The following is a 12,309-nucleotide window of genomic DNA, read 5'->3' on the forward strand; positions in this document are numbered from 1 at the left end:
ATTCCTCTAATACTTAATTTTTGACTTAATTTCTGGATTTAAAATTTTCCTTAATTTTTGGAGTCTCTAAAAGACTGTTTTGTTTTCTTAGTGCATGTCATTTATAGTAACATTTTATTAAAAATATTATTATAAATTAGAACTGGAATCTATAGTTTATTTCTTTTCCTAAAATATAGACAATTGAAAGTAAGTTATAATTATCTGGCCTGGAGGTAGGCAGTAGTGACCTTAAATCCCAGCACTCTGGGGGTTGGGACAGAGACAGGAGAATCTCTGAGTTTAAGGCCAGCCAGGAGTACACGGAGAACCCTGTCTCAAAAAACAAAACTATGTGGCCTGTGGATATAGCTCAGTGGTGGAGTATTTACTCATCATGCAAAAGATATATCTGGTTTCAATCAGAAGTATTGGCAAAAGATATACAAATACCTCTTCATAATTTGAGAATTGGCATAATATTGGTAAACTGAAATTAATTTTGTAGTGCAAAACATGGGGGGAAACATGTATGCTCATGTTTAAAAATTAAAAGAACCAGTATTTTACAGTAGTCTGGACCTTTTATTTTGAAACTAATTTTATTTTTTTCTTCAGATTAAACCTGTTTCTTCATTAGATAACCAGAAGTATTCAATATTAGTCAAGAGTTGATACACACTTAGTGAGAGTACAAGCCTGAAATCTCACTAAGCACCCTCAACCTGAACCTGAAGATAAGTTAATTCAATCAATTTAGAAGGGAACTAAATGCCAGCAATTCTCTGACGTGACTCCTCCCCTGGGATCAGTGACGGGACTGGCTCATCCTCTAGGGAGCTGCCAGGATCTTGAGATCTGACCTGCCAGGTCAGGTTCATCCATGTTGCATCCTCTCTTCCCAGACACAGTCATGTATAGTTCTATATACTACTCAGTCATTAAGGAACTCACAAAAGAGTATGTGATGCTATTTTCTTTATACTATGATAGAAACAACCACTTTATTTAGCTTTTACATATTGAGGGAACAGTGGAGTTCCACATTCAAGAGCTCATAACTCTAGCTGTCAGACTCTGGAGATGAAAATACAATATTCCTGATCCTAAAATACACATGCTTATATACCTGTGACCTGATGGAAAAACAAAGTAATTCACCAAATGAATGATAGCATGTCTTTATAATAAGTTATACATTGTAATACATTTTTTCCAGACTGATCTGTGATCAAAGACCCAATGAGAACCCACCTATCCACTTGGTAATTGTGAAGTAATTTGTTTCTTTCTATCTCAGAGAGAAAAATCCCAGATGAAGATTTCATCATTTTAATTGATGGATTAAATGAAGCAGAATTTCACAAACCGGATTATGGGGATACAATTGTATCATTTCTAAGTAAAATGATTGGAAATTTTCCTTCTTGGCTCAAACTAATTGTAACAGTTAGGACCAGTTTACAGGTATGTGGCTGTTTGCTTCTGAACCATAGATTATCTCCCTTCCAAGGAACTTAAACTGAAAAGGTTCTGAATCCTGGTTCTCTTAGCTCTTCTTAAACCTAAGAGACATGATCTAGGAAAAAAAACATTCTCTCTATATGTCAAGTTCTTATTCCCATTGCTCTGGGTAAGGCTTAATAGAATGTTCCTCAGAATAGCATTAAGAGGCTAAGTATGTAACCCTAGCACACCTGAAGCAGGAGAAAAGGGTGTTGAGTTCAGAATCAGTCTAAAAGGAGCAAAACAAAAGTCTATTCTTCGGACTTTGCCCTAATGTAGTAGTACAAGGGGGAGTGCCTCACACTTTGAATGCCACTTCACACTTGCAGTGTGCTCAGAGCTCAGATTTCCACTTCTTTCCTCTCTTCTCTTTGAGCTCATTTTTTGGTAGCATGGATGAAAGTTGTCACTGTATATGCCTTCCTCTAGCAAATATTGGCAATATTAGGACTTCAGGTTATATTTATTACAACTGAGAGATAAGGTTTTTGCTTCCTTTTAATGTTTATTGGCCTGAAAAAACCAAGAATATGGAATTGAGTCTGTAAAAAATACTGGGCTAAGGAGTTATAGTTATAGCTCCTGTTCTTTTGTGTTTGTATGGTTTGGAACAGTGAGTCTCTTCTTTTAAAAAAAAAAATCCCTTCTTGATTAAGAACACATAGAATATAGAATTATCCCACTGTTGATATGGCCCACTTGTAATAGCTAATACATAGGTGAGTCACATTAAGTCTCCCCCTTTCCCCTTTCAGCTTTTACTATTACTCTGCATATTGGCGAGTTATATCTACTGCCCTCTTGACAAGAAGCAGTATCTCTAATCCCATCACCGTGCATGTTTACTATCATTCTGCGGGTTATTTGGGTTACAGTCTAGATCCACATAATGATCTTTACAGCTGAAATTACATATAACCTAATTAGCGGACAGTACCTTGGTTGTTAAAATATTAATAGGAAAGATCTCCAAAAACAAAATCTTGTGTTTGGTTTTGTTTCTTGGGTTTTTTTTATTTTTGTTTTGTTTTCTTTTTTTTTTTTTAAGAAAAAAAATTTTACTGGGTAACCTAGGCTGGCCTCAAACTCATGATCCTCCTGTCTCAACCTCCTAAGTATTGAATTTACAGATGTGTGCCACCACACCTAGCTATGATCTCTATTTTTGATTTTTATGCATAAGCAATACTGAACTGAGATCTATTCTAACTTGATGTCATTTGTAATTAAAGAAGAATTTTTAAATGTCTAGGTAGGTAGAGCAGAAAAACCTTCATTTTTCAATAGTGCCAAAGAATAGACAGGGTACTATGCATGTTCCAGATTTTATAAGTCCAAATTTCAATGTCTTCATGGGTAAAGACCTAAAGTAACTTCCTAAATACTGTACTCTCTTCAATGAAGAATTTCTAAGAATTATTTTCCTCACAAAATCATATGTAGTTTTTCATTACTTCTATAGACATGTCTTGGATATTTAGAGTATGTCCTATACTGTCCTTATACTTAAGGATTCAGTATTAAATAAAGCACACAATATCTCTGATTTCATAACACTTTTTTAGTAAGGAGCACAAACAAAAAGTATAATGAAACATATTGTAATATTATAGGTAATATCATGTCCAGTACTATGAAAAAAAATAAAATAGTATAGAGAGATGGGAATGGTGGTTTCGGATAGATAGGAGAAGCCCCTCTAGGGAGCATTATATGGTGATAAAATCTGACCCACTATTTTTTTAAGCTCTGTCTCCTGGTTGTGTACATCATAAAACACAGAGGATGGCAGGTATAAGCAGAAAGAGGGTGAATGGTGATGATGTCTTCAACTAGCTGTATTTGAAAATATTCTGAAGGAGAATGAAAGCCGTTGATCAGCCGGGTGTGATGGTTCACACCTGTGATAGCATCATTTTGAAGGCTGAGGCAAGAGAGTTAAGAGTTCTAGACCATCCAGGCTATATAGAACATTCAAAAAGAAAAGAGACTTGATGACAGACTGAATGTGAGGATAAGCAAGATATCAAGAATGAATCCTGGGCTTTGGTGAGTACATGAACACATGCCATCTTCAGAAACAGAGGTCTCAGGTACCTCCAAGGATTCAGTGTCAGGGTCACTGGCACTACAGTTAATTTGTTAGCACAGGGAATGTCTTGTGATTGAGTATAAAATTTAATTTTTATTTACACACATTGTTTATCTATGAAACATCAAAGTATAAATTACTTGGTAAACAGGATGCAAAGTGAAAACTCAGAATTAAATAATCTGTCAAAATAGATGATATTTAGAACTGTTTTAGAGAATGGAAATACTGAAGAAGGAAAATTAATAGAGACCTGAGCCTGTTAACACTGCCAAGACCCTGAAAAGATGAAAACTAACACTAATTTTTGGATTTGCCAAGGTTAAGATTATTGGTAATCTCAGCAATAACCATTTTAGTGAATTGGTAACGTTTCAGTGAAGCCAGAGTATAAGGTATAAAGAGAATGGGAAGAACCTCTTCAATTTGATCCTCATGTACTCTTCACAAAGACCCACAAAGCGTCTCAGTATTAGAAAAAGCCATCTTCTTACTGTGTGCATAGCTTCCTGTAGTCTATGGATATCATGCTTAGGATTATTTTCTTCTCTGGCCACCCAGAAATTTAGACTGATTTCTGGACCTCATAGTTTGTAAGAGAGTTAGGGGATACTGAAGGTCTTTCTGTCTATCTCTCTCTATGTCTCTCTCCATCTATTTTAGGAAATTACCAAGTTGCTGCCTTTCCATAGGATATTTTTGGATCGACTAGAAGAGAATGAAGCCATAGACCAGGACCTGCAGGCTTACATCCTGCACCGGATTCACAGCAGCTCAGAGATCCAGAATAACATCTCACTTAATGGCAAGATGGACAATACTACATTTGGCAAACTCAGTTCTCACCTCAAGACCCTCAGTCAAGGGTCATATCTATACCTGAAACTCACATTTGACCTCATAGAGAAAGGCTACCTAGTGCTAAAGAGTTCTAGCTACAAAGTCGTTCCTGTTTCACTCTCTGAGGTTTATTTACTCCAGTGCAATATGAAGTTCCCAACTCAGTCTTCCTTTGACCGGGTGATGCCTCTCCTGAATGTGGCAGTGGCCTCTCTCCACCCACTTACTGATGAACATATCTTCCAGGCCATCAATGCTGGGAGCATTGAAGGCACACTAGAATGGGAAGACTTCCAACAAAGAATGGAGAACCTCTCCATGTTCCTAATCAAGCGCAGAGACATGACTCGGATGTTTGTGCACCCTTCTTTTCGTGAATGGCTTATCTGGAGAGAAGAAGGAGAGAAAACCAAATTTCTCTGTGATCCCAGGTAAGATATAGATCTGTGATAAGTGATTCTGATCCTGCTTTAAATTTATTGCATAGAGCATGGATATTGAAAGCAATGAGAAATGCTCTTACTTGAATGCTTCCCACAGAGGAGATTTCTCTCTGCTTCTCAAAGCAAGGCTGCAAGTGTAGCAGTACTGCCTGTTCCTCACACTATGACTCACCAAAGAGACTGAAGCTCTGACACTGCTGTGTTTGCAGTGTCCCTGTGGCCCTGCTGGTCACCAGGCCTTGTGATGATAGCTATAATTATGGGCATGCCTCAGCCTCTTTCTTCATGCTGAGTCATTAGAAAGCTAGTTTCACATTTTGATGATGCTATTATGCCAGACAGAAAAGAATTTATATTTTCCCAGAGCAGGAAACTTAAAAATGAAGCATGCTTGCATAGAAAGAATAGGAACTATTGGGTCCTCCAGGAACTGACATTTTCTTAATGATCTCTTAGACCTACATAAAAGCAGACGTAATCCCTTCCTCCCACTGCTGGTGAGCAGTAAGCAAGGTTCAAAGAAAGTGTTGAGAATGTATGTCTCTTCCTCCCCTGCCTTTGCAGTAACAGACACTTCAGGAATATCAAAACTTAGTCCTGTGACTAGGTTAAAAAAAAAAAAACAGACAATAACCTTCTGCTGTTAGCATTTTGAGGCACAGCTTTTTAAAGCAAACCAAATATGGGTCTCCTGCATGAGTTGTATGACATTCACAAAACTGTTTTGCGGTAAGGTAGCACCCAGCCTTATATCTTCCTACCTTCAACAGATACCTGAGGTTGTAGAGATAATCAGCCCTATATAATATTAGCTTTTCCTATTCACATATTCCTATGATAGAGTTTATAAATTAGTCACAGTAATAAGTGAAAAACAATGAAACAAAGGGATAGGTGTAATAAAAGTTACGTGAGTGGGATCTCAAATAGCTTATTGCGCCTTTATGTTTCCACTTAAGAGACACTTAACAAATTCTCCTTGACATAGCCAAATTGTCAATCAGAATCACTACATTTGGGCTTTAGGGACATTATTAAATAAGATAAAGTTTACTTGGACAACAACCACTGCGCTAAGAGGACTACTAAGTGATTAGTGGGTATATAACATAGCAACAGGGATACACTAGACAGAGGAATGGCTCAAGTTCTAGACAGGACAAAGTAAAGCAGCATGAGATTCAGAAGATACACAATTTAGCTTACAAATTGTTTATTCGTGTATTTTTTATTTAATATTTCTAGTTGATCTTGGCTAAGACCTTGGAAACTAAAATGGCATATACTGCAAATCTTGTTCATATTGCTTCTTACTCTTAAAACATAGAATTAAAAACTGTGCAGTTAAAAAATAATATTTAACTTAGAATTACTTAATAAACACTTTGAGGCCAGTTCCCATACAATCTCTTGCTAACCCTGGAGTGTCAGGATTGAAAAGCAGGTAAGTCCAAAGCAAACAGACTACCACTGAATTATCTTCTTACAAAGAAGGAAGTCCTCAGGGGCTTACAGTGGAGAATACAGTTTTTATGCAGCAGGTTATAGCTATGTTATACTTATAGCAGTATGTTATAGCTGTGTAGGCTTGCTTTCCCAGTATCGTTTACTAACTCAGAGCAACAACAGACTGGTACAAACACTTCTTACTTCAGGTGCTGGGTAGTCTGTTCTTTGATGATTTAGTAACATGGCTGCTGAATGGACATTATATTTTATTTAAGAGAGAACAAATAAATTTGTAAACAGGACCAGGAGTTATCAAAAACACTGTCCTTAGTTTTCATTTCAGCTGGAACTCAAACTCCTCCTCAGTCTGGGACAGCACCAGCCTTGGTACTCAAGTGTTCATCTCATAGTTAAGGCTCTCTAGGCCAACAAAGTGGAATTTTAGTGAGCATTAAAGGGCGGATCCTGTCTAGCCTAGCCTTTCAGAGAAACTGGCTGCAACTACTTTCCATTAAGGACTATCACCAGGCAGGATTTGTCTTCATAGCCATCAGCTTCCGTTTCTAGATTTTTCCCTTCTATTTTCCACGTTCTCTCCAATTCTGTCTAGAATACCTACCCAGTGTCCTCAGTAGGCCTGAGTAGACCCACTCAGTGCCACTCTGTGGTCACACCAGGTAAGCCAGGGCTGCCAGTGTGCATGTGTGGAGAGAGCGCTCAGGAGCAACACTGCCATGGTTCTTCTAGTCTGTTTTCTAGACTTTGAGTAGTTGTTCCCTCTAAGTGCATTGACCTTACTAGGGGATTAAACACACAGAGAATATTCTAGTAATGTAAAAAATTAGGGGGTTGGGGACTTAGCTCAGCTAGGTAGCTTGCCTAGCAAGCGCAAGGCCCTGGGTTCAGTCCCCAGCTCTGAAAAAAAAAATTAGTTGATATTTATGAAAAATAGACTAACACAAAAGATCTAGAGTGTAGTATAGGGAAGAGTACATCCAGAGATCAGTGCTACAGCTGATGGTGCATTATCTCCATTTAAAAATCAAGTTGCCTATTGTCCCAGAATCTGAGCAAAGAATTAACATAGCGTAGAGAGTTATTGAACATTTCATCAACATAACCGTAACAGAAAGAAATGGGCTATAAACAGTCTCCTTGCCTGGCTTGGTAGTTGTGTAATGGGAAGGTTGACCAATTAAACAAAATGTTGCTGGGAATCTTTTTATCATCAAAACTTTGTTGCAGGATCACGCTACATAGAACAGACTGTAGTCCTCCAGCCTCAGCATCTCTGGTACCAGCATCACAAGCATGCACTGCCTTGCTCAGTTTAAAATGTGTTTCTGATATCAAAAGCTTTGGTGTCTTCTGCCTGTGGGAGAGTATGTCCTGGGAGCGTTCACAAACCTGGACCTTCCTACCATATTCTGCATCTGTTTCCCACTGTTCATCACTGTCACTATGGATTTAATTTGTCCTGTTTTATTCTGTTGGGTGCTGAGACATAGATTGACCGACTAATCTAATAAACTAAACCCTGCTATTATGCTAATAGTGAGAAGGTAGAAAACCCATTTGAGGCAACTTGTGCATTTTAAGTGAGGTAGCTGAGAAAAGTGGGCACTAGCCATTTCTATCCAACCCATTAGTGACTTTGAGAGGAGAAATTTGAGGCTGAGAGATAGCAGGGAGCTGCCAGCCTTGTGGTGCTAATTACTGCTTAACATTTCTGTACCACAGTAAGTTCAGCCTGAATAAATTTCCATACTTTTTTCCTATTTCCTTTCCTCACTTTCTCTTATGATAACTAGCCTCCGCTAAGAACAGCTCTCAGATTAACATTTTTCTCTGGGTGGGACTATTGTAACATAGAAATTAGAAGCCCTGTCTTCTTTATTTGTATGTATTTGAATTAAAGATAGTAAAGTTATGAAGTTCATATAATTAGTATAGACATCTTGGTATGGAAGTTTAGGTTAGTTTGACTTGATTTCCTCAAACTAAGAAGAGCAAATACTGTGGTGAGTAAATAGAGAGAAAACAAATCCTTTACTGTCGCTATACACTGAGCTTGCTTCCTCATGACCGGAGTTACTGGCTTATAATTAATGGGGTTTGCCGGGGTTGGTTGATTGGTTGGTTGGTTGGTTGGTTTTGGTTTCTTTGTTTGGCTAGTTGGTTGATTTGGTTTTTTGTTTGTTTGGGGTTTTTGAGATGTATACAGACCTGATTTACACATTCACTTAATGAATTTTCTTTGGGAGAATTAGTGTTCTTGACACATGTTGTCAGGTAAGCAGTTGGTCTAAGGTTAAATAGAGGGCTAGAGAGATGGATAGCTCAGCAGTTAAGAGCCCTGTCTGTTCTTCCAAAGAACCTGGGTTTAATTCCCACCACCTACATGGCAGTTCACAACTGTCTGTAACTCCAGTTTCAAGGGATCCAACACGCTCCCACAGACATTCATGCAGGCAAAACATGAATGCACATTTTTAGTTGGTGAGGGATGTTCTTCTAATAAAAATAAATGATTTTTTAAAGAAAGAAGAGGGTATCTGCCTTAATATGACAATTGTCCATGCCAGAGCCCTGCATAGCCAGTATATAAATTGATGAATTGTAGTTAGTGAGGTATGAACCTCCAAATGGAATAACGTTTAATCTGTACAAAGTCAAGTTTACTGCTTCTGGTAGATATTGCAGTGTCTCACAGTAATCCACAAGCATGGAGGGGGTTCTGTTTTCTAAAAGTGTTTATAGAGAAAGCAAATTGACGAAGCATGGGAAGGAGACAGACTCCTGGGCTAATCAGCCCTTAGGTATTCTGATGTGCCAAGCATCCTTCACTAACACTTGGCTCTTCCGGGTGACCTTGCCACCTAGAAGAATTAGCTCCTTACTGTCTTTTCACTTCTAAGGCTTCTCTATCACCAAGGAGGAAGTCAGAATTTTACTGTCCTGTTTTACATATCATGTTTTCCAGGAACAGATTTCTCTGACCTTAATATTACTTAGAATATCTAATTTAATCAATGAATTTTTCTATTATATAATCACCACAAAAAATTTGAAACTAAAATCTGAAGCAAAAGTTCTGTTTTTGTGATATGATACAAATGAGAACACATATGAAAATCTATTTTCTTCATTAGTCAAATATTTAAACTAACAGAGTTGGGGAGGTAACTGAATGGTATCGTGTTTGCCTCACATGCATAAGGCCCTGATTTGATCCCCGCCACCACAAGAGAAGAAGGAAGGAAGAGCAGTCATCTAGATGAACTGGTTCTTACCAGTAATCCTAGCTTCAGGGAGCTAAGTCAGAAGGGTCCAAGTTAGAGGCCAGTTATACATCAAGACTATAAAAGTAGGAAAACCGTCAGAAGATGGCCATAACATTTATGTTTCCTTCTCCAAGTCCAAAAGAAAGTTTTTAAAGGTTGATAATAAGAATTTTCCCTCACTGATGCCAAGAAGTGCTTGCTGACAGGAGCCTGATTTGGATGTCTCCTGAGAGGCTCTGCCAGAGTCTTACTGATACAAATGAGGATGCTTGCAGCCAACCATTGGACTAAGCACAGGGTCCCCAGTGGAGGAATTAGAGAAAGAACTGAAGGAGCTGAAGGGGTTTGCAACCCCATAGGAAGAACAACAATATCAACCAACCAACCCTCCCCCACACCCAGAGCTCCCAGGGACTAAACCACCAACCAAAGAGTACACACGGAGGGACCTATGGTTCCAGCCGAATATGTAGCAGAGGATGGCATTGTCTGGCATCAATAAGAGAAGTCCTTAGTTCTGTGAAGGCTCATTTCCCCCAGTGTAGGGGAATGCCTGGGTGTTGAGATGGGAGTGGGGGAGTAGCATCCTCATAGAAGCAGGGGGAAGGAGGAAGGGAGAGGGGAGACGGGCAAAGGGGATAACATTTGAAATGTAAATACATAAAATATCCCAAAATGCAAAACAATTAAAAATAAAAATAAAACACAGACTTACGCACACATACAAAAAGAATTTTCCCTCAAGCCCAGTTAAAACAGAAATTACATGCAGTGTAATACTGTCATAAAAACTCATGAGAAATGTGCTAAGTCAATATATATACAAAGGAGAGTTATGCTTATGATAAGATGCACAGAGCATTGTTTTGTGACTTGGCATAAATGCTCAGCCATTGCTACTCATGAAACTTTTATAGAAGAGTAGGAATCGGAAACTCCAAAAGGGACTTGGATTCTTCTAGAAAGTGACACTTCTTTATAGTCTTAAATATGCATATATAGCTTATTTTAAAGATAGTTATAGTCCATAAAGAAAATACTGGCTCAAAATTAAAATGACTTTATCCAAAAATATAAAATTGGAAGGATGTGGAGAGGTAAGTAAGGGCCTTTTTGAAAACTGAATCTTGTTATTGTAGCTCAGATTTCCCTTGAACTTGTTAATTCTCCTGCCTCAGTTTCCCTAAAATTATAGGCATGTACCCCATTGCCCAACAAAGACTTTTTTTAATACTAAAAACAGCATAAAGGGTTATAGAGAGAGCTCAGGTGGTAAAGTGCTTGCAGTACAAGCTTGATGACCTGAGCTTGCTCCCCAGAACCCACACAAAAGAAAAGCCAGGTGTATTGATAGACATTCTTAATCCAGCTCTGGGAGAGTGCAGGAAGATGGATTCCTGGAGCTCAATATCCAGCCAGCCCACCCAGGTCCCTCCCACTGAGACAGAAGCATGCACACATATGTGTGCACCCCCATGAACACTTAGACACCTACACAAATACATGCACATGCATACACACATATCTACACCAAAAATAGCATAAGAAATTTTTTATCCTACTAACGAGCCTCTAAAACAACACTAACTGAATCAAAGAACCTCAGAAGCTGTCAAACCAGGATTGATAACACAACAATCAGTAGGAGTTATTGCCAGCTTAGTGAAACTTGACAACACGTCGTGTGTGTGTGTGTGTGTGTGTGTGTGTGTGTGTGTGTGTGTGTGTGTGTGTGTGTGTGAAGAGCAGTTCACTCCACTATCTCCAGAGACTTCAGAAACAGATAAAACTCATTTAGCCAAAGTCAACACTAATAGCTTTTTACCCTTTTAACTATAAGAACCCACAGCTGTGAGATTTTCATTTACTGAAGCCATCAGCATATCTAATTGGTTCTAAGTCCTGAAATTGATTTGTAAGTACCCATTTATTTTTATCCCCACTGGCCACGCCCTGGTCTCCCAATTGCCCTCCTCCAGACTATGCACCAGCAGCCAGAGCAGTTCTTTTTTTTTTTTTTTTTTTTTTTTTCAAACACAGTTCATACCATGTGGCTGTTTCTGGAAACCCTTCAGTGCCTTTTCTTAAGATCAGAATAAAACCAAAGTCCTGTATGTGTAGATGGCCTCTGCTTGCCTCTAAGTTAAGTTCATTCATTCTTTATACAATTTTCTTCCACTTTTTAGAAGTTTCTTTCTCTCCTCTAAACCTTTGCACTGAACAGTATCCCTTGTCTCATTTCATAGTGACACCTCTTATTGTCCCTTCAGACTTTAGCTTATAGACCACCTCCTGAAAGAGACTTCTCTCACATTACTAAGTAAGTCCCTCCTGGATTCTGTCCGAGTCCTTAGTAACCTTTTTATTTCCCTCCTTACGTGTGTTACAGTTTATTAACTTACTGGCAATTATTTATTGTCCGCTTTCCCCCTAGCCTCAGTAGGGTCAATAACTTTCTGACTCACCTTTGCCTCCCTAAAGTGCCATTGCACTCCCTGCCTGGCACATTGCAAATTTTTAATGATGAGTTAATAACCGAAAAACATATAAGCACTACTAATGCCAACCCCATCACATAAAATATTTAGGACCCTCCTCTCAAAGCTCCACAGATAATGTACTTTTGCTCACTCTGTTACTTTCTACCTTGCTCCAGGAATAACTAAAAGCATGCATTCCACAAGCATCAATAAGCATTTATTAAATAATGTCTTTG

At 38.5% G+C, this 12,309-nt stretch overlaps 1 protein-coding gene across 17 annotated transcripts in view; it reads left to right on the forward strand.

Moving 5' to 3' along the window:
• Nucleotides 1-12,309, forward strand: part of Tanc2 (tetratricopeptide repeat, ankyrin repeat and coiled-coil containing 2) — a 320,432-nt gene that overhangs the window by 243,831 nt on the left and 64,292 nt on the right. For all 17 annotated transcript variants that reach the window (XM_039086155.2, XM_039086153.2, NM_001191653.1 and 14 more), the window contains 2 exons: nucleotides 1,280-1,446; nucleotides 4,241-4,848. In XM_039086155.2, the coding sequence (XP_038942083.1) occupies nucleotides 1,280-1,446; nucleotides 4,241-4,848 (775 nt within the window). The remainder of the gene's footprint in view (nucleotides 1-1,279; nucleotides 1,447-4,240; nucleotides 4,849-12,309) is intronic.

Source organism: Rattus norvegicus, chromosome 10 (genome assembly GCF_036323735.1).
Source record: "Rattus norvegicus strain BN/NHsdMcwi chromosome 10, GRCr8, whole genome shotgun sequence".
Lineage (NCBI taxonomy): Eukaryota > Metazoa > Chordata > Mammalia > Rodentia > Muridae > Rattus > Rattus norvegicus.